At 32.9% G+C, this 26,628-nt stretch overlaps 1 protein-coding gene across 25 annotated transcripts in view; it reads left to right on the forward strand.

Annotated features, from left to right (window-relative positions):
* NOL4 (nucleolar protein 4) overlaps positions 1–26,628 on the forward strand; it is a 438,717-nt gene that overhangs the window by 261,564 nt on the left and 150,525 nt on the right. For all 25 annotated transcript variants that reach the window (XM_039843577.1, XM_039843555.1, XM_039843540.1 and 22 more), the window contains one exon: positions 4,057–4,189. In XM_039843577.1, coding sequence (XP_039699511.1) covers positions 4,057–4,189 — 133 coding nt within the window. The remainder of the gene's footprint in view (positions 1–4,056; positions 4,190–26,628) is intronic.

Raw genomic sequence — 26,628 nt, forward strand, 5'->3', positions numbered from 1 at the left:
TGGAGATAAACATGAATAAAAATGAATAAAAATGAATAAAGTGACAAAAATCTTGCCTTTGCTAAGCTTATCTTCTAGTGTTGGGGGGACAGACAATAGCAGAAGTAAATAATGAAAATATGTGTATAAGAAGATACTAAATGAAATTATGGGAAATAAAGAAGGCCAGGAAATGGGATCCCTTAAAATTACAAAATATTATATCCATTGTAAGACCAATTGACCTTGTTATAAAGTTGATGAAATTTAAACTGGAACAAACTTTCTCAGAGAGTTGGCCAGTAATTGTGTAAAACTTCTAAAAGTTATTTATATGATTTGACTAGAAATTTATACTAAAAAATGTGATATATGAAATAATTTATGTATTAGTATGTTTATTGCATTGCTAATAGTGAATGATTGGATATACTTTCAAGATCCAACAAAGAGAATTGTCAGAGCTGCACTGTCCAAATATGGTAGCCACTAGCCACATGTGGATATTGAAATTTAAATGAAAATTAATTAAAATGAACTAAAACTTTCATTTCTTCAGTCACACTAGCCACATTTCAAGTGCTCAGTAGCCAAGTGTGGCTGATAGTCAATGAATAGGGAATGTTTCATAGCAATTCCATCATTGCAGAATGTTTTCTTGACTAGCAGTGTCTGAATAACCAGCATTAACGGCACCCATAGAGCTTATTAAGGTGCATGTTGGTGATCTGAATTTTTAACAAGGTCTACACTCATATACACTAAGGTTTGAAGTGATGTATTTCACAGAAAGGCTAATAGTAAGGTAGGCTTTAAGTTAATTTGAGCATAAGGTAAGTGAAAAACAGAACAAAGATGAGGTTGGTGAGAGTGGTTTTCAAGCAGTCTTATGGAAAACCCTGAATGTTTGATTAATGTTTGGTAGACTTGGATTGACTTGGATATAGCTGCAAATTTATGAGCAGAAAAGTGGCTTGTTCTGATATGGGAAGATTAATTTGGCACTAGTTGGTGAACAGGACTGGTAGGGAAGAATTTGGAGGTGGGTAGATAACTAGGAGACTATTATTACATCATTCAGGAAATGGGAAAAAAGATCTTGAATCAATGGGGCAATAACAATGGAAATCACGTGATATATGGTGGAGACTCATAGAAGTAAAATCTGGAACTTGAAAACTAAAATGAAATAGGAAACAGATTAGGAATCTGAATTTCAAGCAACTTTTCAAAATAAAAATAAAAGCTCAATAATAAAGTTTATTAAAAATTAATAAGTGCCATTTTAAAAGGGAAATAATAAGGACCATTTTAAAAGAGAAAAGACAGGGAAGAAAATTGTCACAATAAATATTTAGTCTAATTTTTTCTAATTAAGTTTCAAGGAAGCAGAATTCTATGATGGTTGGCATGGCTTTTATTATTGTGAGGTTTTAGTTACATGAGAAATAAGCTCACATTGTAAAATATGGAGACTCTTTTTCTCCACAGGTTGTTAAAACAAAATAAAGAGGAAAAGATTTAGATGATTGGCCTAAAGATGATCATGGATAAAATAAAATACTTAATATCATATCAATCAAATTTTCTGATTCTTTACTCTTAGAAATGTTCACTGATTTCTTCCTAGAGTGATTAGCACTATCTCTACATTGATAATAAAAAAAATACAATATTATATTTTTATACACTTTAGCCACCTTTTGAAAGATAATAATTTAATTAGTTAATAATTAAAATAGAACTTACAGAATGAATGCATGTACTTAGTTTCATTAAAGCCCTTTATAAGTAAGCAGTTGGATAATTCATATTCTTATAAGTAGTAGAACTGTGAAATGCAAATTATATTTCATAGGATATCATGGAGGAAAATATTTAAAATAGTCATAATCATTGTCACTTATGATCATAAATACTTTAAAATAGTGGATTTTAAAACATAAAAATACAAAACAGATACATTTGGTTACCTAAACGTTTTAATCTTGTCCGCATTTCTTAAAACGTATGTTGACAAGAATGTCATTTAGTGGTGATAAAAGGTATATTGATTATTTATAATGTACTATAGCAGTTTACATAAGCATTCTATGGAACAGAAACTGTGACTTGACTCTGTGTCTAGCTTTTCTTTAGACACATATACACACACACCATTAAAATGATATTATACTAGATTACATGTAGTTAGCCATTTGTAGTATATATAATAAGTGCTTACTATAAAGACTATGTTTATATAGAATATAAGGCTACTTTATAAACACATGTTGGTCATCTTTACCATTATATTTAAATTTATTTTTATATATGTTCCTATAATAAGTATGAATCATATTATATACTGTAGAATTCTGCATAATATCAAAAAGTCTTGTGCTTATTATGTATCTAACATTGTTCTAAAAATGTTAAATATATTATACGCCCTTAATTCTCATACAGCCCTATGAAATTGAAACTATTATTATTTCCATTTTATAGATGAGGAAATCGAGGCACAAAAAAGTTGCTTAAGATAACACATCTAATAAGTGGCAGAGCTTGGATCGGAACCAGGTAGTCTAGCTCTAGAGAATGTGTTTTAAATTACTATCACATCACAGACACTATATACAGTATATATAATGGATATCTATATCATCTATTTTGTATGTGTGTATATATATATGTAGATATATGGTACACATCTATAACATTGATGTACACATTGAATTCTGTCATTTTCTCCTTTTAACATATATATTTTTTTCAGATGTTTTGGGTTTTCTTAGCATTTAGAATTGGAGAAAACAAGGTACTGAGAGAGAGGGCATGCCGCTGGGAGAAGTCCATGTGACCGATTGCCCAGAGGCCTCACAGGGTGGCATTTCCTTGCTGAATTAATGAAGAGTTAGTGCTACTCAGTGTACCCAGACATCATTAAACCTTTAGTAAAGGAAGGACAACCAAATCACCTTGATCTGACCTGTGGATCAGAAGGCCAATTTGTAAGTTCATTAGAATGTCCCTGTTGCCATAGCAGCTTCTTTGCTGACACCAAGATGTCATTTATGAAGCCACGGTTACTCTTACTATTCAAAGAAGCTATTTTCTCAAGCCTGGGTGATGCTTGTGACTCCCAATTATTTAACTGCTCTGTGCCTCAATTTATCAATCTGTAAATTGGATGAATTCTGGTACTAACTCATAGGCTGTGATGAAGACGAAGTGAATGAACAAATATGAAGAACAGTGTCTGCAACATAAATAGCACTGCTACCACTGCTACTGCTAATTATTATATTAATGTTAAACTTTCACATCAAACATTTCAAATTAAAATGAAACCTTGTGATTTCAATAAATATTTATAATATTTCACACAGGTTTCTCAGGCCTTCCTGCCTCCATAAGCACTCCATTCATCTAAGAGTCAGTTCCCTAAAGGAATTTGCTTTGCTGAAACGACTACAGCAAAATATTTTACATTTGGTTAAGATGACGCTTGACAAGTTTTGATGAATTGGCCATTTGGCCAACTGGCCTTTGGCTAATTTAACTATTTGGTGAACTGGCTTTTGGCAAATGTATCTTTATCACTTTACCTAGGATTCCTTTTTGTGCTTGCTATACAATTTATATTCATTCGTAAGAAAAGAAAGGATGTGCTAGGGTTATCTTGCTTTCCAACAATGTGGACTTTGCATCTAGCCATGTAAGTTTGTCTGTTATTAGAGTCCATCCTTTTTGCCAATGTATATTTTTTGGTTAAGGTTTTTTATTATTTTATTATTTTTATTATTCAGGATAATTTCCCAATTACATCTTTCCTAAACATATTATTTTACCTTTTAAATCTGCCTGTACATAGATACATTATTTGAAGCAACTTCACAAGTTTTGAAGTTCCTGAAACGGAGAGATTATTCAGTTATTTGTTATTTCAAGTCTCTGTTAATGGGTAACATATTTTACTGAGTTCTGTAAAAGCTTGCATACTGGCTAAATTTTATGGACCCTATCAATAAAATTGTCACTATTCGAATGTATTACATTTTATGACATTTGTTGATATTTTAAAATTGTTTTCAGGATGAAAGTTCAATAGAAAGTGATGAATTTGATATGAGCGATTCCACACGGATGTCAGCAGTGAACTCTGATCTTAGCTCCAATCTTGAGGAAAGAATGCAGAGTCCCCAGGCTCTTCATGGCCAGCAAGATGGTAAGCCCTTCAAATTGAACAAATACACAGAACAAAGGAACAAAGGAACAACAAAGTCTGAGTCAGAATTTATTAAAACAATCACCTCTTATTCTTGTGTCAATTTTTTTCTGTGGGGACTTTTTCTGTGTACTCAGGTTCTATTATCCACTTTATTATTTTGAGACTCAAGTACTTTGTTCAAACTAGGGTGAGAGACTGATTTATAAACAGATGTTGGTTGTAAAAATTCAAGCTTGCCCATGTTTTGCTCCCTGAACTTAAAATGTGTTGTGTCAGTGTAGTTTGGGTTCCTGTGGTAATGTTTTTTAGCTTTGGTTTCTTGGGCCATTATTCTTCTGACTGAATTAAGAGTTTAAATATGACCAAAAGAATAATTTGGGTGTTTTTCTTTTACTAAAAGACAAAGTTATTACTAAAAACCTTTTATATAAAAATACAATTTTACTAGAGTCATTTTCCTGGGTAAGAAAATTTTTTGCTGGGAGTTCAAGCTACTTTATTCAGCTGTAAAGGAGAGAAAGATTATGATCTCTTATTTTCCTGGGTCCATTGAAGATTCCTGAATCATCTCATTGTTCATGACAGGAAGAAGACTAAATATGTGGAGAAAGTAGTCTTGGTAGTTAAAACACTTTAAGTTTTAATATTTTCAGAGATCTCTAAAAACTACTTTTGTAGATTTTTGTCTTTGTAAGTTATAAAATTATACATGCAAGTAAATGTACCTTGGATAATTGTGAATGAAAATTAAGGGTTATAAATAGAAGGAAATTGACCAATTTTATTCAATGTTAGTATATTATTCCTGTAATAGGCTTACATGAACTTTTTATGTCTATAGTTTTGTGCCTATATCCGTAGGTAGGGAAATAAAAGTTTTTCCTCGCTGTCTATAAACTTGGTATTAAATACTCGTTGTAAAAGATTGCTACATTTCTAGCTGCTATTAGTGTTATGCTTATGTTGTCTAGGTTTAAGAAATCCCTAGTTTTAAGTATACAAAAAAGTCCAAAAAAAGGCGTGGGTGGGCTTCTTTTTCATACTTCAGATGAGTTTAAAAGATGTTTGTTGGCATGAGTTACGAAGAAGGAGGAGTGCATTGATCAGTGATTTTAAAATCATATCTTATTTGTTACACAGTAGAATAGCTATTGCAGTATTAAAGATATTTATTTGAGAAATTTCTAAGAATGAAGTTATAGTGGGTTAAATATAAATTACCTTTTTTCTTCTAAAATATAAGTAGACATCTTCAGAGTTGGGTTTTTTTTAATGGAAATTGTATAGCACTGGGGTCCTAGAATAACTGAAAAATATTTCTCACTCTATTAATACTTTTTTCATATATTTTACCTGTTTGTACCATCATATTTTTTAGTTTACAGTTTTGGAGAATATAAATAACCAGAAAATGTCTCTCATGATGCATTATCATGGTTTTCTTGATTGAAATGGCCAGTTGTGGATCTTTGGTTAAGGAACAGCTGATGTGACATAAATCTATATTGATTTTAATAAAATGCAGTAGAATAATTTCGAATATTACTTGCTCTTAGGAGAAAGCACTTTTTCATCATATATCGATGTATGCCTCAAGGATAAGCACATATCTAGTTGTTTTTTCTTCAACCTAAGCCTAAGCCTTTCCTCACACTTCTCTGAGTTTTCTCTTGAAATTATCTCTTCTTTCTCCCACATCATAGGTTTTCCCCACGATGAGCATACAAACATGATATGATACATATCCTTTTTAGAAAGCCTCCACTGATCCCATTGAGCCCCTCTATTTATTGCCTACCATTTCTCTGCACCATTCCTGTAATATACTTTACAGTGAAACTCAGTGAAGGAGTTGTTTCATTGTCTCTACTCTTCACCTCTGTTCTTTTTGGCTTACCTCAAGTAGGCTTTCACCCTTGCTCCTTCACTTCACTTGCTGTTGTGAATATCACTAGCAGTCTTCATGTTGTCTGATTCATTAGTCAGATCTTACTCTTCATCTCCCTGAACACAGACATTAAAGGAAAACATACACTTTGTTTCCTGGTGGACTGCTTTTTCAGTCATCTCTGTTGATTCCCTTTCCATATCCTATTCTATAGATGTTAGAGTGCTCTAGGGTATAGCCCTCAACTCTCTACTTGATCACACCCACTCTCTAGATAATCACATGGAATCATGTGGTTTTCAATACCATCTGTAGCCTGATGAATACCATATTTACAGCTCCCAGCTCTGATATCTTTCCTGAGCTCAGGCTATCTCTCCTTATCTATTACCTAAACTGTAACATTCTTCAGAGCACTCATTTCTGTGTGAAACTATATTATTTTTCTTATTTATTAGATATTTCTTTTCTAGAATACAAAAACCATATTAGTTAATGTATCTTGTTATGCTTTTGATTTTTCTTTAGTTGCTCCATTTGAGATAGTTCCTAAATGCCCCATTATTTGTATAATTATAATATAACTTTTCACTATAATCATGACTTGTTGTAATACCAGTTTTATATACTTTAATGTTTTTTTTCTCCTTCCCTCTGACAATAGCAGTCTCCTAGGTGTCACCCATAGTGACAAACTGTGTCATTTCTTATTTTTCTCTACACACACACATGCACGTAAACATACGTACACACTCAGATTTTGTCATTGTTTTATAAAAATACGTTCATATCATTTACACTATTCCGTATCTTGATTTTCTCATCTAATATAACCTTTCTTTTAGAGCTTCCTGTATGCTAAGAGATGTATATAAGTTGTGAGCAAAAATGGACATGGTTTCTACCTCCACGAAACATACAATCTAAAGGAGTAAAAGTTTACATGATACCATTCACTTTTGGTTACAGTTCATCTAACCAGTGGGAGAAAATTCTTGCTTCTATAAAAATAAGAATTTATAGTAGTAAAACTTTTAGTTGGTGCCTATCTTTCTCAAATCAGTCGGGGCTCTAGGTACTAGGCCTATGTTGGGGCTGAACAATATAAAAATTAAAAAAATTGAATTAAAATATTCTATTTTCTTTAACACTAAGTAATTTAGATATGATTTTAAAGAAATCAAAATAGCGTATTGTGATTTTTAGAAATCCTTCCAAATAATTATAACACAGGTAGTTAGAACAATGTCTTTATTAGACACCATATAAAATGGGGAGTAAAAAACTTTTTTTCAAGAATAAAATCTTGCCATTTGTGACAACATGGATGGATCTAGAGGGTGTTATGCTAAGTAAAATAAGTCAGGCAGAGAAAGACAAATACGGTATGGTTTCACTTATATGTGGAATTCAAAAACAAAACAAACAAAACAGAAAAAAACAGACTCATAGAAACAGAGACCAAAGGGATGGTTACCAGAAGGGAGCAAGTAGAGGGATGGGTGAAAAGAGGAAGGGAAATATGTCAATAATATTGTGATAAGTTTGCACGGTGATACATGATTACTTGAATTAGTAGAGTGATCACATTATAAGGTATAAAAATGTCGAATCACTATTGTACACCTGCAGCTAATGTAACCAAATATATCATAGTATACCAACTATAGTTAGATAAATCCACTTTTTTTCTGTTTCATCTCACTATGGTTATAGAAGATATGTAATCCATTCAGTACCAAGGGAAAGAAAGACTATAAAATACACATCATTTTGGAGCTATATTTATTATGTATATTGGAGAAAGGTAGGAAAAGAGGGAAATATCTTGCTACCACCAGGTGAGATAACTAGGTAAAGGATAAGATGACACGATCCAGAATGAAAAATTTAGAAAAGAGAAGAATGCTTCAAGATCGATGCATAATCAGCTTCTCTTGCTTATTTTAAGTTTATAATGCTTCCTTAATAATCAGAATATAATCTTAAAAATGCACAAAAATTTTGAATCTTTTCATACAAAATATTTACCCTTATTTTAAAAAATTGAGGTATAATTGACATATAAGATTATTTTTGTTTCAGGTATATAATATAAAGATTCTATATAGTATGTCTGTATTGTAAAATGATCACTACAATAGGTCTAGTTAACATCCATCACCACAGATCATTACAATTTTTTTTATTGTGACGAGAACCTTTAAGATCTACTCTCTTAGCAACTTTGAAATATGCAATATAGTATTATTAGCTAGAGCCACCATACTATCCCCTACATCCCTAGGCATTATTTATTTTATAATTGGAAGTTCTGCCTTTTGACCACCTTCATTCATTTTTGAGTAAAAGACATTAAGCTGTTTCAAAGTTTTTCATAGACTTAAAATAATGCCTTTAGGTTAAAATCATTTAAAGGTTGTATAATCATTTGATTTACTCATGAAAGCATGAGGTTTTTGAAGCTGCTGTGGAGTGAAAGGAGCTTATTGTGAAGGAGGCTCTGCTATGCAATGGCTGTGGTTTACAGAATTTCAAACAGCATTCCTGGATCAAAAAGCTTAAAGGTGCTCTGTACTCAAATGTTTATCAATTTGTACATGTTTTTGTTCTGCTATTCATTTAAATGGATTACAAGTATAAATGTTGTCACTCAGGCTTTTGTCTTTAAATCCCAGATCGTAGGAATTAGTGGGAGCATGGATTAACTCAAAAAATGTTATTTTCCCTAACCAATTATTTACTTTATTCTGAATTTGTACATTTTAAGAACAGCTGATCTGTTTGTTCTTTGTTGTCTGAGATTATTTATTAAAGGACGTCTGGTGAAAGAAGTGTCAGATTTGGAAACAGACTTAAAGTTTCAGTTTAAAATATTCAATTTCATTTGATAGAGGAATACTTTTCTAAGAATCACTTTAACTGCTTTTCTGACTTAATACTGTATTGTAAACTATTAATATTTTTGTAAGGGAATATTTGTGCTTTATTACACTCAGAGATTATATATAACAACAGGATTTCTATATTTTTGACATAAAAATTGTTATATTTTTTCTTTTTGACTTTTTAAAAAGATTATAGCAATACAAGGGGAACTTGAGGCATACCCTCAACTTTCTATTCATGAACTTAATCAGCTTTAAAACTAAGAGATTGCAATAGAGAAAAGTATACATTTTCCTTTAGCTCATTTTCTGTGATTTTGTTTGGGGCATCACAGAATATTTCTCTTAAGAGAGTGTTCAGTGTCCCTTGATTGTCTCTTGACTCAGTGGAGTAATGTAGAAACTTTTTAATGTAATTTTTATTTTCAATATTTGGTACTTCATTAATGTATCAAATAATGGCTTATTTATACATTTAAATCTTAATAAACAACATCCTGCATGCCAGGCAAAGGGATGTGGTAATGACTATAAACAAGAAAAGAGGGAGAAGGACTTTCTGAGTTAAAAATTTTCTTAAAAGGTTCATCAACATTTATTTCACCTTCTACTTATGATGGACTTTCAAAAAATATATTCGAGGCAACTTTTTCATTCAAAGATATATTTGATAATTCTATTAAGCATTTAGAAATGCATAATTCATTTTTCAGAATTTGAAAATTTCCCCCTTTCTGCATAATATTTGCATTCTAGAAATGTTTTGATATGCTTCAATTGGTCAAGCCATTTTTGATCAATAGGAGAAAATTGAATTGGAATTTAGTGGTTAAGTTGCATACAAATATTAAACTACAGTGTGTATAGATGGATGGATGGATAGATAGATCTGTCTTACAAAATTATGCTTAGTTACAATAAACTTTAAAGAACTTCAGGTCTTTACTTCACTGCTAAGAACAGGTAAATTTTTACCATAAAAATCAGTTTAGTGAAAATTAATAATTTATATGTTATAAAAATATTACAGGTCAATTAAGTAATAGGCAAGTATTCTACATTTTAATAATTTGAATTGCTTACCTTTGAATAAAATCATAATTTTCCTTTAAAACTGCTGTCGCTCTCAGGATCAAAGGTACGAAGAGAGTACTAAAACTCAAAAAAATATCTTGTTTTGAATATCCTTGGGGAAAAAAAATTAAATCCCACTGATGTTCACTTAGTCTTTCAAAGTCCTTTATAGTTAGACTAGAACAAATGACTAAAACAAATATCCCCCTCTAGAATCTAGATTTCTGCTTCAAGGGGTGCAAAGATACTTTATTTGAGAAAATGTTGGTCTCAAACAGTTTTCTCATGTGATAATCCATAGCATACTGGTTTCCAAAGAGGTGCTATTAACAAATTCATTGAAAAAAAATAGTTTGGGGTTAAATATTTTTCCAAGATTTTTTCAGCATCTTTGGCTTCCATGACGAAGATCTTTGCCTCCCACTACGACTTACATGATAAAACATTCACCCAAAGTAGGAAGCATGTTTAGGGAACAAGTAGCCAAAATGGAGAACAACTATCTCATTCAGAGAAATAATTCTAAAAAGTTTCTTACTTGGAGCCTTGAGTATACTTAGTCAAGGATAAGTGGTGAGAGATTCAATATTTCATTAATCATTCACATATCTTTTGAACCCTAGAATGAATCATGCAATGAAGTTGCAGGCATGAACATGACATATTAGGTTGAACCATATGAAGTTGCCATAATGGTTCAACGTAATAGTCCAATCTCTTACCTACCTTAAAATAGAACATGAAGGATATGAAAGCAAAATGTTTTTGAAATTGGGATGTATTTGTTTCAGAACAATGATGCATATATGTGTACATCATGCGCATCTTGATGACCACAGTCCTGTTTTGAGTGGAAACATAGAAGAGAGTAAACTTAAAAAATAGTAATTTAGTTGTGAGATAAATAAGTGATGAAAGATATGATAGTGGGAGATTCACTTTTTCTTCTGTCCTAATTTAGATTATATGCTGAGGTGGCAGCATAGACTCCTACCTAGGGAACTTAAAAAAAAAAAAATGGTACAGATTCAGGAGACCCACCTCAGATGGGATGACTAGAACAATCACGTAGGAAAAAGCATGGAGCCAATGTTCCAGACCATACTGTTGAAAATACTGCTCACATTTCTACCTGGGAGTTTTGGAGTGGCAAGATGGCAGCTGTCTAAAGGCTATCGAGTCATGTAGGTGTAGTTCATGCTCAAATGCTGTTTTTGGCCAGTGTCACCTTCTGCACTACCTGAGTGAGGATTGATATGCAAATTTGTGTGGGTTTCAGTTAACAGTGTTTTCTTAGTTATGACAATTGCCAGATACTGTGGTTCTTTAATACTTTTGAAAACACTCTTCTACTAGTCTAACAAAGGGTACAGTCTGTTTGCAGTTTTTTCTATTTGAATTTTGCACACATTGGATTTAATTTATGGACACACACACACAAAAACACACATAATACTTTTACCACTTTATGTATATGTGAATAAAATTTTAGTAAAAATATGTTTGTGACTAAAATTGCATCTAATTTAGCTGAATAGAATAGTTTGAAGTAATTATCAAAGCACATAAATCAGCAATAAAAGCGACTGTTATTCACTATTTAATTTAGTTGGAAAATCTAATAAAACATGTTTTTAATAAAAATGATGTAAAACAGTATACTTAATAGGAAATTAAATTTAGTGGTTAATTTTTTATGATGGTGATTTTTAATTAGAAAAGCTATTAAAATTTTTTTTTAGACCGAGCACCAAATTCCCTACTGAGGTTATATCGTCTTGTCTAAGACATTTTCTTTGTTCTAAAACTTTGTTTTCCTCTAATGGTTTCTAATTGCTTAGGAAATTTTGCATAAAACAAAAATGATTTGAATAATGTTTTTTTTGTTTGTTTTTTACATAAATGAAGTAAAGTGTTTGACTTCCAGAACTGAATTTGTTCTTAACAGTGTTACAGTTCTCGATTTGTAAGTTGCATGCACTTCTGCGTTTTATGTACCTGAAAATGATACAGTGCTGCTGCTTTTTCTTAATTCAAGTTGTTCTAATGCCAGATTATGAAATAAGTTACATGACAAATTTATTGAATTAATTTTTCTGGGTTGAAGTAGTTACACTGATGAAGATTTTAGAAAGCTTTTTCTTCATGGAAGTTGTTCTATAAATAATTTTATCATAATTTGCAGAAACAAAGTATCTTTATAAGTAATATAGATAAAATCAATAGAAGGAACCTTACTATGAATTAGAAGTTTTGATTGCTATATTCTTTTATAATATTATGTATGCTTTTGTGTGTGTATTTAATTATTTGAACATATTTTTAAGCAGTAGCTATTTCTAAAAGAAGAAATAGCAGTTTAGCTTACATATACATCATAAGTATGGAGAAAACATGCTTAAGTTATACATTTATTTAAGATACTTTTGTAGGGAATATTATTTTTTTCTTTCATTTTGTGTCTTAAATTTGAAAGTTTACTTTTAAGTTAAAATTTTGCTTTTCATTACTTGCATTATATAAGTGATTTTTCATATGAGTGCTTATTTAGAAATTTTGCTTATTGAGTTCATTCTAAAGCTTGTACAACCAGAGACTAGGGCCTATTGAAAATTAGGGGAAATTGTCTGGGTTCCAGGCTTACCTTGGAGAGTCTAATCTGATTAATGAAGGATGTCAGATTAATTGGGAATTTTACTTCTGGGCTAGTTCTTTGTTTTGAGGTATTGCTCTATGGTTTGTCATTATCTTCATGACAATGTTTGCTGGTCCATGAATGATTACAGTGTTCAGTGTTTCAGCACCTCCAGGAGATACTAAAATTCTGTTAGAACCAAGTAGCAGATACTAGACCCTTTAGGTCTTGAGTATTGAATTTTGTCTATCTGATAATGCACATATGACACTAGAGAGATGTTAGAAAATATGTCTTTCGAATATTCAAATAAATTTTGAACCTCAAAATTCATGTATCCAGCTGTATTATAGAATCAGCACCATAGTAATTTTCCCAATTTAAGAATCTTTAGCAACTAACTTTTTTTCTAATTTTTTAATTTGTTTTTACTATTACCTGACTAGCCCTTGTAAACTCTCACTGTAAGTCCACACCATGCTGTTTTTCTTTACAACTTTCCTGTTGCTAGTGTGGGTCAGCTAGTGATTCCTTTTTAAAAAAACAAATTAGCCTTTAAGCAAAAAAAAAAAAAAAAATCAGTGTTGAATAGGGCTTTGAAGGTGGTGTTGCATGAGAGTTGTACAGAGAGATAAAGCAGCTATAAAATGGGGCTAAACTGACCAAAAAATCTTTATGTACTAGGTTTACAGAGATCATAATTAGTGCATTGATAAAAGAAAAGAACAGTGGGAGGGTGTTGAAGAAAGCAGTTGAAAGGATATTTTATTATATCTAGTATAAATTTAGAGTATAATTTTTTTTTATTGGTTTCATTTCTTTGCTTGACTCAGAGTACCTTGGAGGAAACAGTGTATTTTAGGCATTCTTGCACACTGCCTTTGGGGCAAAGCACTGTGTTTGACATATCATAGAATACAGTTTTAGAGTTAAAACGGCGTTTGAAATTTCTTTCCTAGCTTCTTACTTCTGTAGTGCTCAACCCCTAACTCAGTGTTTCTTGCCAAACCTTAGATAGATCGTTGATTTCCTTGCCCATTAACGTTCTGACTTTTCACATCTCACTTTGGGGTTCCTAATGCCTGTGTTGTCTCCCTTGTCTGCCTTCCAAATCCACTCTGAAGAACTGAAACAACGAAGTAGCTATGAGATCCTAAAGCGAATTCATCAAGAAGGCATCGTAAAGAAACTTAATTTTAAATCTTGAGGCCTCATTTCACATCACAGCTCTTCCAGTAACTAGTTTTGCAGCCTTATTTAAGAGTTAGTAACATCTTTGGGCAACCATTTCTACATCTGTAAATGAGAAGTTTAGCTAACCCTCTAAGATGCATCCTAGCTCCAGAACACTCAGTGTTAGCCCTTTTAGGATTCTCTCTCTCATCTATAACATTTTCGGTTGCCTTCATCCTAACAAAAGTTTTCTATAAAGAATAAATGGGACTCCATTATTTTCTATATGCACCTAAACTGGTTGAAGTGTTTTCTCAGATGCGAGATAGGGATTAAAGAATGGTGGGGACAGCTTCATCCTCCTCCCATCCAGCCCTTCCCATCTTTAAAGAGCCTTTTTACTTCCAAGATACACATATGAATAGTACTTAGAAAACCAGGTGATTATTGATGGAGCAGACTTCCTACTCTTCCTCCAGTCTTGACCACAAGAATCATCCAGAGTCATTCTCTGCCTTGTTCTGCTGCCAATCTTCCATGCCTTTGGTAAGAAACTGTAGTCAACATAAAGTCTTGTGGGTATTGCTAAAATGTGAAATTAATTCTTCCTTTCCCCCCTTTTCTTTATAAACATAATTTATAAGAAATCTTGTCCCTTATTCCTTCCTGAATGTATGTGTGTACATAAGTATGTACGTGTGTGTGTGTGTGTGTGTGGAGAGAGAGAGAAGAGAGTGTGTGTATTTTAGTGCTTTCAACAATAATGATTGTTTTCTTTTAAGCATTTTTCATAAAACTTATCCTGAGATCCTTAGATGTTGGGGGGTTTCTTAGGATTTATTCTGACAGCAGCATCATTAAAGCTTTGACAACCTTAAATGTCTATATACATTTTAAAAATTGTGGTTTTTTTTTTGTCAGTCAAATATCATTAGTTAGCTCATCGCTCAGTATGGGGATTTATTTCACTAACATTATTGCTATGGCATGACAACATCTTAGGGAATAGAGCCTAGTGTCATTCAGAGTAAAAAATAGTACTCATCACTGTATAGTTCGGTCTTTATTCAAGTCTATGACAAAATAATGCAGAGAAATGAAAATACCATTATAGATACTTGAGAGTTCAGCTGGTCTCAGTGAGTACATGCTTACTCTTAATGTATGTCCAAATGGCAGTTTATCTGAAATGTCATGTGCATAATTCTATTTTACAATTGGTGAAAAACATTTAAATTCTCATTGAGTGTCAACCATCTAAAATCAAATTATTGTTTTAAGATATTTCCAACAGAAAGTAAGGACAGGTGGTGACAAGAACTAAAATGTCTTGATTGCTTACTGTATGCCAGTCTCTGTCCCAAGAATTACCTTTTTAGGTCTTCATAACAATCCTGTGAGGTAGGTACTATTGTTATTTTTATGGTACAGATGAGAGCACTGAGGCTGAACTAAGCAACCAGCCTATCATCATCCAGCTTCTAAGTGGTTGAAATATAATCGAAACACAGACATTTTGGACCTGAGCCTATGTCTTTAAAGAGGAGTTTCTAAGTTGCCACAAGTCCACCTCTGTAACCAGAATTTAATATATTCTGTAACTTATGCTTCCTAACACACTTTATTTTATGCCATGAATGGTCAACCATCCATCATGTTCTTATTTTCTGAACAGAGAATTAATATTCTGGCTAATATTTTAGTATTCCTGGTGCTTTTTAATCTGTCTTAATAGCTACTAGTAGACATTTCCCCATACTCTCCTATTTTCACGCACATGTCCTCCGTTTCTGCATTGTCACGAAGAATTATTATTTCTAGCCATTGAAATCTATTGGTTTCATCTAGCTTTCTCAAGCAGGAGTAGCAAATTTAAATTCTGTTTATTTCAATAATATCTCTTGGCAATAATCGCCTTATGTTTAAAATTCATATTTCCTTTTATCTGTTAAAATATGTAATTGACTTTTGACAATTTCTTTTATTTCCCCTATTCTTCTCTTGTATGGAAAGGACAATAGAAAATTGTGATTGACCTCCTCTACTGCATTTATTATTTTGCATCTTCTCATTTTATTTTACTGTGATTTATTCTAAATAATAAGACCAAGCTTTTCATTCATAGCCATCCACTTATGACAGTAACGATTTATCTTATTTTATAAGCTTTTTTTGGATAATATTTCAGCTTTGCTCTGTATGAAATAACAATAAAGGTTATACGTTTTTTCAATGAAGAGTATTATTTTCCTACATAAAGCATCCAGATGAATAGGCTATTTTGAAATATCAATCATTCAACTCACATGTCTTAAAGAACATACTTTATATGATAATAATAGTCATATTAATCTAATAAAACATCTTAAAAATAATATGAAAGTGTGCATAATGTGGAAATTATCCAGATTAAGTAGATTTATGTAATAATAGAATATTCAGCTCTATTCAAATGTGAGCAAACTTTGAAAATAAAACACCAAACTTCAAAAGAAAATTTTACTATTATAAATTGAAATTACTTGCATTTGTGACAAGACCAATAAAGTTTATTAGATGCTTGTGAGATACTGTAACTTTGAGAACCTATATTTGGTGAATTCAGAGGTTAATAATAGAACCAGTTAACAGCTGGACTTATTTTTTGTCAACGATTATGAATGTCTCTACATGTTTTATAGGGTTTGTCAATTGCGTAATCTGAAATAAGCCAGCTCCTGAATTTGCTCTATAAACAAGGGCCTACTCCTATTTTCTTAAAAAGAAGACTACGAAATGTTATTCTGTCTATGAAAATTTTATAAATAACTTTCAGATAGACAAGATATTTTAGCTTTCTTTTGAAAAAAGTTTTTTACCCTCTTGTGTGATGTTATAATAATAGCTATCATACAGTTTAATAGTCAAAGTGGTCTCTTGGGTCACATATTATTCTCATTTCAAAATTAAATCCTGTCTTTTGTTTTCCTTCTGTTAAACCATGCTGCTTTTTGCTACTAAAAATAATGTTTTAACCTGTTAAGTGCTTACTAAGAATATAAAGCAGATTTCCAACTATTATTAAAGATGACAATGAACAAGGATGTGGTACAATGTATGGCAGTGGGTCAGGGTTCACAGGACTAAAGTTTAGATTCCAGTTCTGAGACAAAACCTGCATGTCTTGATGCATGCCATTTCACAAGAGTCCTCCATTTTCTATTAGGGGTAATATTTGCTTTATTAATATCACAGGATCTATGTTAGGAACCAGTAAGATAATATAGTCACTTACAACAAATATTTATTGACCATCTCTGTGTGTCAGAATTATATGAAGTGCTGAGAATTTAGCAATGGACAAAACATAAAAGGGGGCTACACTATTAACATTGATATAGAGTCTGGTAGGGTAGGGACACAACACAAAATTTATAACTACAACTCACAGCAACCACTATGAATGGAAGGAGCCTCATTGGAGAGTATATATAGCAGTGGCACTGATTTATCCTGGCCATGGAGTAGCTAGAAATGCCTCTGAGAAGAGTGACTTAGATCCAGAAGATGAACAACAGTTCACAGGTGAAAAGAGGCACAAGAACACTTCAGGCACAGCATGTGCAAATGCCACTGTGCTTTGTAAACTGTTATGGTATAATGGGGAAATGTTTTGATGTTTAAACGATGTGTGCTTCATTTTTCAAAGCCTTTTACTTTTGCTGCCACGTCTTTTTTCAAGAAGAATTCGGAGCTTTCCAAATGACCTACCCTCAGGCTAAGCTTGGTGTAGAAAGAATAAAGAATCAATTGCTTGGATTTTGCTTGCTTAAGTAGCTATTTTAAAGTTAATAGCATAGATATACACTAAAACCATGGCTTTTACTGACTGGCAAGATCTAAACATAGAATAGAATTCTAAGAAATTGGATTTAAATAGGAGCAAAAGACTAGAGGTCTGAATGAATAAATTATAGAAAGGACAAAAATGCATAATTACATAAGAACTTTTTTTTCTTCCCAAAAGAACTTAACAATCCAACTATATGTGGGAAAGAGCAATTTAGAGAGATGAGTTGCAAGATTCTCTGGGAAATGCCTCCTGGCCTTGGCAAGGGCAGCAGGGTAATTGAAATAGTCTTGAAAGATAAAAGAACAGAATGAGCGTGGGCCTCATTACCCAGGGTGTAGTCCAGAAGACTGCAAACGTCACAGAGAAATGCCCTGTGTCCAACATGGCATCTGAAGAGTACAATAGAATACCATGAGGTACTTAGGTAACAGGCCAAAGTCAAGTCTCAGAAACACATACGCCACCAGCATGGGATGAGATGGCAGGAGGAAGCAGATAAGTTTGGTGAACTGGGAGATTCTCCATGATTGGGATGAAATGTCCGGGATCTATCACTTGGAAGCCCTGGCAGGGCCATGCTCATCAGCAAATTCAGCGAGGACAGACATCTGATGAGAAAGCCACTCTTCCTTAAAGGACAGTGAGGATAGAGTAAACTGGCCGCCTTTTGTTCTCACTACCCTCCCAAGCTTCATAGGCCATTTTGTCACTGAGACTCCTAGTTTACAGGAGACTGAATAGTTATATAAAAACTGAATAGTCACTGAAAATGACTGAACTACCTTAATTTGGCATAAATTTCCCTCCCTAACCAGAAGTGGGACAAATAAACTGAATTCGATTAAAAAGAAAAATGCCCTTTTGTGTGCATTTTAGTTGGTGACCTGGTCAGTTTATACTAGTGCTATACAGAATGCAAATGTCAGTAGCAGTCATCATTAAATTTGAGGCAGAGCGCAGAAGTTAACCTTCAGTTACCTTCAATTTATCATCCTGATGAATTTTCCTCCTTTTTTAATACCTTGTGGGAAATTAGAAAGCAGGTTCATTTTGTACCTATGTTCTTTTATAAGGGATCATTAAGCAATTTAGAAATCCTCCTCCAGATCAAGACAAATGTTTTGAAATTATGCTATATATTTTGACTCTACATGAATAATTATTGAATTACTGCTTTTCATATTAACTTGTTATATATACATAGTTCTGTGGAAGATGACTTATTTAAATGTTTAGTCTTCTATACTTACCTTTTTCAAATAAATTATTTGATTGTATGTAGCAAAAGAACACATTCTTACTTGTGGGAAATGGTTTGTTGAAGTAGTGGCATTGAGGGTGTGTGTCATTGTCTCATGGGAGTTGTTCTATATCCATGACATCTAGTGTCACCTGAGAATGATGCTGCTTCAAGACATCCTTTTAATTTGCCAATTCTCTTTATTAACAAAGGGCAAAAGTCATCATTCATATGAATGACTTAAATTGAGAAGAAGGAAATTAACTTCACCTGAGACATTTCACTTTCAATTAGAATCCAGTTCGTGTCCACCTAATGTGAGTTTCTGTGACCTGATCAATGCAGACATTCATTTCATTCTACCATAAAGAGAAAACATGTATTTATTGTCTCCATTACAAGTAAAATTATATATTCATTGCTCACATATTTAAATTTATACTGAAACATCTTGGCTTTAAGAAAGTACAAAAATATTTCAATTATCCAAGATTAGAAGAAATGACACAAATATACATTGAATCCTTTTTCATGAAAATCATTTTAAAATGAATAAGTAAATCTCTAGATTTAAAAACCTGTAAAGGTATTTTTAAGTGTAAAAAGAATAGAATATATTTTTTTGGTAGTTTGTGGTCGACATACTTAGAAAGTTAGTTTTATTATTTTGTTTTTTCAAAGACATGAGTAGATATTTGCTACTGTTTGCACTATTGCTTTGGAAGGTAGTATCCTGGAACACTTGGACACTGTTTTATGTCGAAAGAAGCAACAATGGAAAATAGTAAAATTATCAATTACTCTAATAACCACTAGAGGTCTACGGATATCAAATTTCTTCCAACGTCCTTCATTTCTACAATTATTTAAAATTAATGATTTCATATGAATTTAAATGAATTCCTTCTTTGTTATATGTATTTTTCCTTCTGCGGACTGTAATTCAACTTAAAATAAGGGTCTTTGGCAGTTTGGGGGTTTTATTCTTGTGTGGTTGGTCTTTTTAGGTTTTTGTTTTTCCTCACAAGTTGTGTTTAAAACCATATAGTGACTATTAACTTAAGTGGTTAGTAGGCACTGGGTACTTTATTTTAATACACACGTAAATATGTGTGTGTATGTGTGTTTATGTGGTAGCATTAGTTAAAGAAATGTCTGTCTTGCTTTTTATTCAGTAGACTATATGAATTTTATTTGATTCTAAAGCAAGAATTTACTGCCGGGTGTTACATGTTTTCACATTGACTTGTGAATATACCTTCAGGGACTTTGCAGTGTTCATATAAATCAAACATAAGCAGAATTCTCCATTCAAGGACTGATGTCGTTATCAGTCACACTGCTAAAAATAGAAGCTTTCTATTCTGTTAGAAATAATAAATGTTACCAGCCACTATTTTTGTAGAAGATTTGGCTAAGGACTCTGGAAGTACTAAATGTTATTGTGCTACTCAATATGATTTGCCATTTTACATTCTTTTCGCTAAGAGAATGTAGTAATTGAGATCTGTGTGAAAGAATTAAGGAACCTGTCTTTGAACTCCGTGCTTAGGAGATGTTCAGTAAATATTGTTCAAGGGACTTTTCTGTCTTCTGTTAATGGAGCACAGGTGATATTTAAAGAGCTAAGACACACCCTGTAGTCTCAGAGTCCCCTGCATCTAAAGTAAGTACTTTGAAGAGTCCCAGCTTGCAAAGCTTAGGAGAAATGTCTCTTTCATCATTCTCTCATTCCAATCCAGCTCAGCCCCCTTCTCTTGTAAAGGTGAAAAGTGAAATTAAAAATATGGTGTCATCTTGTTGGGAAAAGGAGGAGGGGAAATGTGTAAGTTTTGGTATTCCTTTTCCCATTGGCCAAAATAATTATGACTACATCTGTAATAAAGAAAACAATCTGAATGTAAGGATCAATGTATATCTACCTTATTATAGCATGCTTTGAATTCTTACTTTACCATTTTATTTTTAATATAAGAATCTTAGAATTATAGATTTCCAAGTGCTACCTTTTTTGTGCTATTGCTTTCATATTTTACTTCATAATTTATAAACTCTATGTTTATATTACTATTTTTACTTTTGATAGCCTTTTATAGAGAAAGATTAAAAATGATCTTTTATGTTTTCTATATATTTATAATTTTTCACTTTCAAGCTATGTTTTCACCTGGAATTATTTGCCTTTGTACTGAAGGATTTACTTTATCTTTTTGTTGTATAGAGTCTGCTAGTGACAAATTCTCCCAGCTGTTGTTTATTAGATCTATATTTGTTTTGCAATTTTCAAGGACTTTTTCACTGATTGTAGACTTTTAGGGTATGAGTATTTTTCTCTAAAACCCTTTAAAGATTGTTTTTTTGTGTTCTGGTTTGAACTGTTATGTGTAGTCAGCAGTCATTTTTGTTCTTCTGTATATTATGTGGAAATGAGTGAAGACCAACCAAAGGAGAACAGTAAAGGCTATTCGGAACTTGCTATAGCAAGTCAGCCACTTTCAGTTGTGTTTGTGAAAGACTCAGAGGTAGGCAGAAGGATAGGAAAGCTTTATAATGAAGAAAAGAAAAGGCTTTAGGTATGTTCTGATTGGAAGTAGTTGGCATGGGGAAGCTAGTGGTGGGCTTAGTAGACATGGGACACCTTATGCAATTAGGTAGGAGTGCGTAGGGCTTCCTCTGGTTGGTTCTAAATTGGATGTGGGGACAAAAATTAGGGAAGCTGTGAGTTATTAATCAAATCTTGGCCATTTTGGACCAATTGTGACAGGAGTTATTGTTCAACTTTGTAGGCTGGGTACTAGAGATAGTTGTCTGACTTCCTATAAGTCTGACTTATAGAAAGAAGCTGATTTCCTGGTTTAGTTACTATGGAAAAGGGGCTAGTTTCCGGGGATGGTTGCTGCAGATTGTGGGTCAGAGTTCTGTTTTTGTATTTTGTCTGACCATTGCATATTTGTATATTCATTCTTTATTGATATATTTTGTCTCTGTCTTCTTTTAACATCTTCTTTTATCTGTGGTTTTCAGCCATTTGCCTATGATGTGCCAAGGTTTTGCGTGTGTATGTGTGTGCGCGTGTGCGCTTGTGTGTGTGTGTGTGTGTAAAATCTGTTTACATACAGTTTGTAGAGTTTGTTAGCTGTGAGTTGAGATTTTTCATTACTTTCTTCATTTTTTCAGACTTTTTTCCTCCAAGAAATTTTAGTCCCATTTACTCTCTTTCCTTTTGAGATTCCAGTTGCATAACTGCATGTATATTAACTGACATTATATCACAAATTACTGAGAGTCATTTTTTAACAATCTTTTTCTCTCTGTGCTTTAATTTAATTTCTTTTCACTTGGCTTCAAATTCACTTATTCTTTCTTTAGCTATGTCCAATCTTCTGTGAAACTCACTCAATGAACTTTAATTTCTGACACTATTCTCCAATTTCATAATTTCCATTTGGTACTTTTTTAGAGCTTCCAGTCTGCTACTGAAATATGCTAGTATTTTATCCAGTATACTATTTTTTTTTGCTATAAATCATTTAACATATTAATAATGATTATCTTAAAACCCAGATATGCTCATTTTGATAATTGGATTAGATACAGATCTTCTGTTTACTTGCTTTCCCTTATTATGGCTAATAATAATGATAAAGACAAACTACAGAAATTTATATAATGATTGATTTATATCATAATTATTGAATTATATGTTACAATTCTACTACTGTTAATAATATTACATATTTTACATTTTAAAATTTTCAAAGGGCTATATTTCTGTACTTTTCTAAAGTATTTAACTATTATCTTTCATTATCTCCTGTGAGACTTCAGTGCTTTTTCTTCTTTTGTTCTTTCACAGGAATCTTCATGTTACTTATTAATATTTTAGGCTTTAATATTTGACATTTATTTTAATTCCTCATTTCTTCTTTTGCCCGTTTTTCTTACCTCACCCAATCTTGTCCTTGCTTCACTTCTTCCATGTCTCTGCTTTATCTTTTTTCCTTTTGTGATAGACAGTGTCTTTTCTGGTGTATATTATTCTAAATAATGCACAATTAGTGTCTTGGTAATTGAAGCAAGAGTTAGTTACTAATGACATATCTAGAAGAGTTGTAGTAACTATGATAAATAATGTTAACTAAAGAAAACAACAAATTTATCCTCCCTAAGCCAACTGTATAATCAACTCAACAGTGAAACTGTAGCAGTGCTGAATATGTGCCTCAAAAGAAAGTGTTTAGCCAGACCACTGGTTGACTTTCTTGTGGGAGTATTTTAATGCCCTGTTCACCATCCCATGAGGTCATCTCGTATAATAATATTCTTCCAAAGAGTTCTTGAGCTGCCTCCACTTAGAACCACTGTAATGAACAATATAAGAGACTAGGAGAGCTCTTTTCTCCTCGGACAGCTAAGCCTACAGGATTAGAATGTTGGTAATAACACCTCATTTTCTTCTTTTGCCCATTTTTCTTATCCACTATATCTTGAAGAGCACCATTAAGATAATGCTTATTATCTTAATGTTATTTAAATTATTATATGTAGGATTAGTGTTTATTCATTTACTGAACAAATTTCCAGTAAACATTTTTAAAATATTTATTGTGAACTAGTGACTAAATACATGTATATTCTCCTTGTTCTTAATTATCATCTCTCTGACATTTTTATACTTTATAATACATGTAAGTGATTGCTACATGATAATATAAAGCTGTTTTCTTTTATAAGACATCTTAGGGTTTCTTTCTGTTTGAAACTCGGGCCACTGAGAGCATGTCAGCCTTATAAATTCCACTAAGTTAACTTGAAGTTTTGTTTTCTGAAATAAAAATACTGAATCTTGAGAAATACTTTTGCAATTTGGAATAAATCACACAGTAAGGCAGAATGTGATATCTTTCTGCATCTACCTAGGACCTGTATTCTGAAGAGGTCAGGGTGTTTCATATACATTATTACATTTCCATCTGGATTTTCCCTCTGCAGTAATTGCCAAAATACAGAGAAGTAAAATTTCTTGTCTCAGGTCATGTAGTCTTCCTCCTTAGACACCTACATACTTTCTCTAAGTCCTGGTTTTCTCTACAGTATAGCTCACAAAGATGTCCATTTCCTCTTAAAATAATGAATTAATTCAACTAACAAATATTGTGCATCTGTTGTTCTAGGCACTTGAGACAAATCAGTAAACCAAATAGGAAAAAAATCTCTTGCCTTGCCCTCTGGGCACTTATATTTTAATGGGAGGAAGGAGTGGTATGGAAGAGACCATAAATTAGTAACACATAGTATTTTGATGAGGGAAAAAAACAAAAGAAAAATAAAATAGTGAGGGGAGGGGGAAGTTAAGCAGTAGGGGTGGGGATATGTAAATAAGTTAATCCAATTGATATAGAAATTGGATTAATTTAAGTTCCCAAATATGTAGGGCAATATCTCTAAAAATTAGTTCAAAATTTAAAGTTTAAAAACAGGGAGTTTTGAGGTTTTTCTATATTGAAATTGAGGAGAGCTGAATTTATTAATTGAACTTAGTAAACATTTATTGAGAGCCATCCTGTACAAAGCGCCACTCTAGTGGTTGTGAGTACAAGAGTGGATGTGATGTGAGTTCTACTCTCACGCTCTTCAGTGACTGCAGGACACGCTATTCTTGTTAACTACCCCTGTGTAAAAATACCACCTCAAAGCACAGTCCTTTAAAACAATAACCATTTTATCTCACAGTTCTGCAAGTTAACAGAGCTTAGCTGGTAGTGCTTCTGTTTCTCCCATTGTTTGCTAGAACTGCAGTCCTTTGAGGGCTTCTTGGTCTGGACCATCAGAGGTGGCTCATTCACATGCTTGGGGTAGGCTGGAAGGCTCATCTCAGCTAGGACATTGGGACACAGGGACACTGGGACACTGAGACAGACAAGCCTGTTTCTTTCACTCTATCAGGGCTTCTTCTCTGTGTGGCCTCTCTTTACAGTTCTGCACATGGTTTCTGCACATGTTTTTTTCCAATAGGTAGTGACACTTCTTAACCTGGAGGCTCAGGAGCCCACAAAGTACGGAAGTAGAAGCTGCCAGACCTACTTAACAGTTAGGTCCAGAACTTCCACAGGGTCACTTCCTCTGCATTCTTCTGATTAAAGTGAGTCCCAGACAAGCTCAGATTCAGGGAGAGTATTTCACAAGGGGAAAAGTGTGGGAAGCACATATCACTCAAGGCTTTTTTTGACGACTAACAATTCCAGGAGACAGTGCTTATGATATGCACAGGGTACTGTGGACACACTGACAAAAGGCATCCGTCCATCTGGAGGCACTGAGGAGAGTCTTCCAAGAACAAGAGGATGCTGAGCTAGACCTTAAAGGAAAAATCAGAATTAGCCAGTGAATGAGAAGCAGAAGGATATGCCAGGCAATGAGAAGGCGGCAGGGTGGGGAGCGAGACAGAGAGAGAGAGAGACAGAGAGACAGAGAGAGAGAGAGACAGAGACAGAGATAGAGAGAGAGAGAGAGTAAGAGAAAAGGACATTATATGTGACATGGTGTCAGAGGGAAGGTCTGATGTGTTCTGAGAACTTCCAGTTATTTAATATGAAAATAAAATACAGACTCCTGGTAAATGCTGAGAAAGAAGGTTGAAGAGGAAGACAGAGCTTTGAACCAGGGGCACTTTATAAAATGAGGACAATACTCTATCTCAGAGAGATGCTGTGAAGATTAAATTCTATCAAATATCTGGCATATATATGCTAGGGGTGTGTGTGTGTTATGTGTGTTCTAAATATAATAGGTGATTTCTAACACTCGTTTTGCCATGGTAAAGTATTTGAACATTACCCCGACGTTGATAGAAAGCCAAATATTCTGAGAGAATCACTTTGCTATGTAGCATTTACAAATAGAGAATATTGTGTATTTTATTATTATTTATGGATTGTATATCACACATCCCTTATATAAATGAAATTTATAATATATGCACACAGTTTTTGGAGAACTGGTTGTTAAACATTTATCAGCGTATCAAAGATATTGTTATTTTTCTGTTTCTTATATATTTCTAACACACTTTTCTCTACTTTTCATGTGCTTAATTCAGCATTTCAACCTGAATATTCTCTACTGATTTATATTCCAATTTATTAATACTTTTACTTTTATCTCCAACTATTATCCACTGTAAAGACCAATTATTAAATGCCTAATTTTAATTATCTCATATTTAAAATTCTTGAATTTCCTTAGATTCCCTTTTATTCCTGTTTGGTGGTATTCCCACCTGTTTTCATCTATCCTCTTTAACATAATAATACAATTATTTCAAATCTGTTTCTGATAGCTTCAACAACTGGTTAGCTCTGTATCTCTATTGTCTGTTTTTTTTATAATCAATTTTTTATCTTGATCCTGTTTCTTGGTATGCCTTGTAAGTTTTCAATTAAATTATGGAGATTGTGTATGAAAAATAATAGAGGGTCTCAGGAATGTTATCTGGTTGTGGTTTCACTTCTCTGCTACTGCCCTTTCTCTGAGATCTTGACTCACATCCTGGCTACCTTTTTCAACCTGAAATCCATTTTTTTTTCTTTATAGCATTGTGAGATTTCCAAAAGTTCTACTCCCTTCTCTGCCTGTTAGCAATGTATACTGACATTCTTGGTCTCTCTCCACCTGCAAATCAGCATTTGTCCTGAGGGAAAAGCTGC

The sequence above is a fragment of the Pteropus medius genome, unplaced genomic scaffold, assembly GCF_902729225.1.
Source record: "Pteropus medius unplaced genomic scaffold, Ma_sr-lr_union100, whole genome shotgun sequence".
Lineage (NCBI taxonomy): Eukaryota > Metazoa > Chordata > Mammalia > Chiroptera > Pteropodidae > Pteropus > Pteropus medius.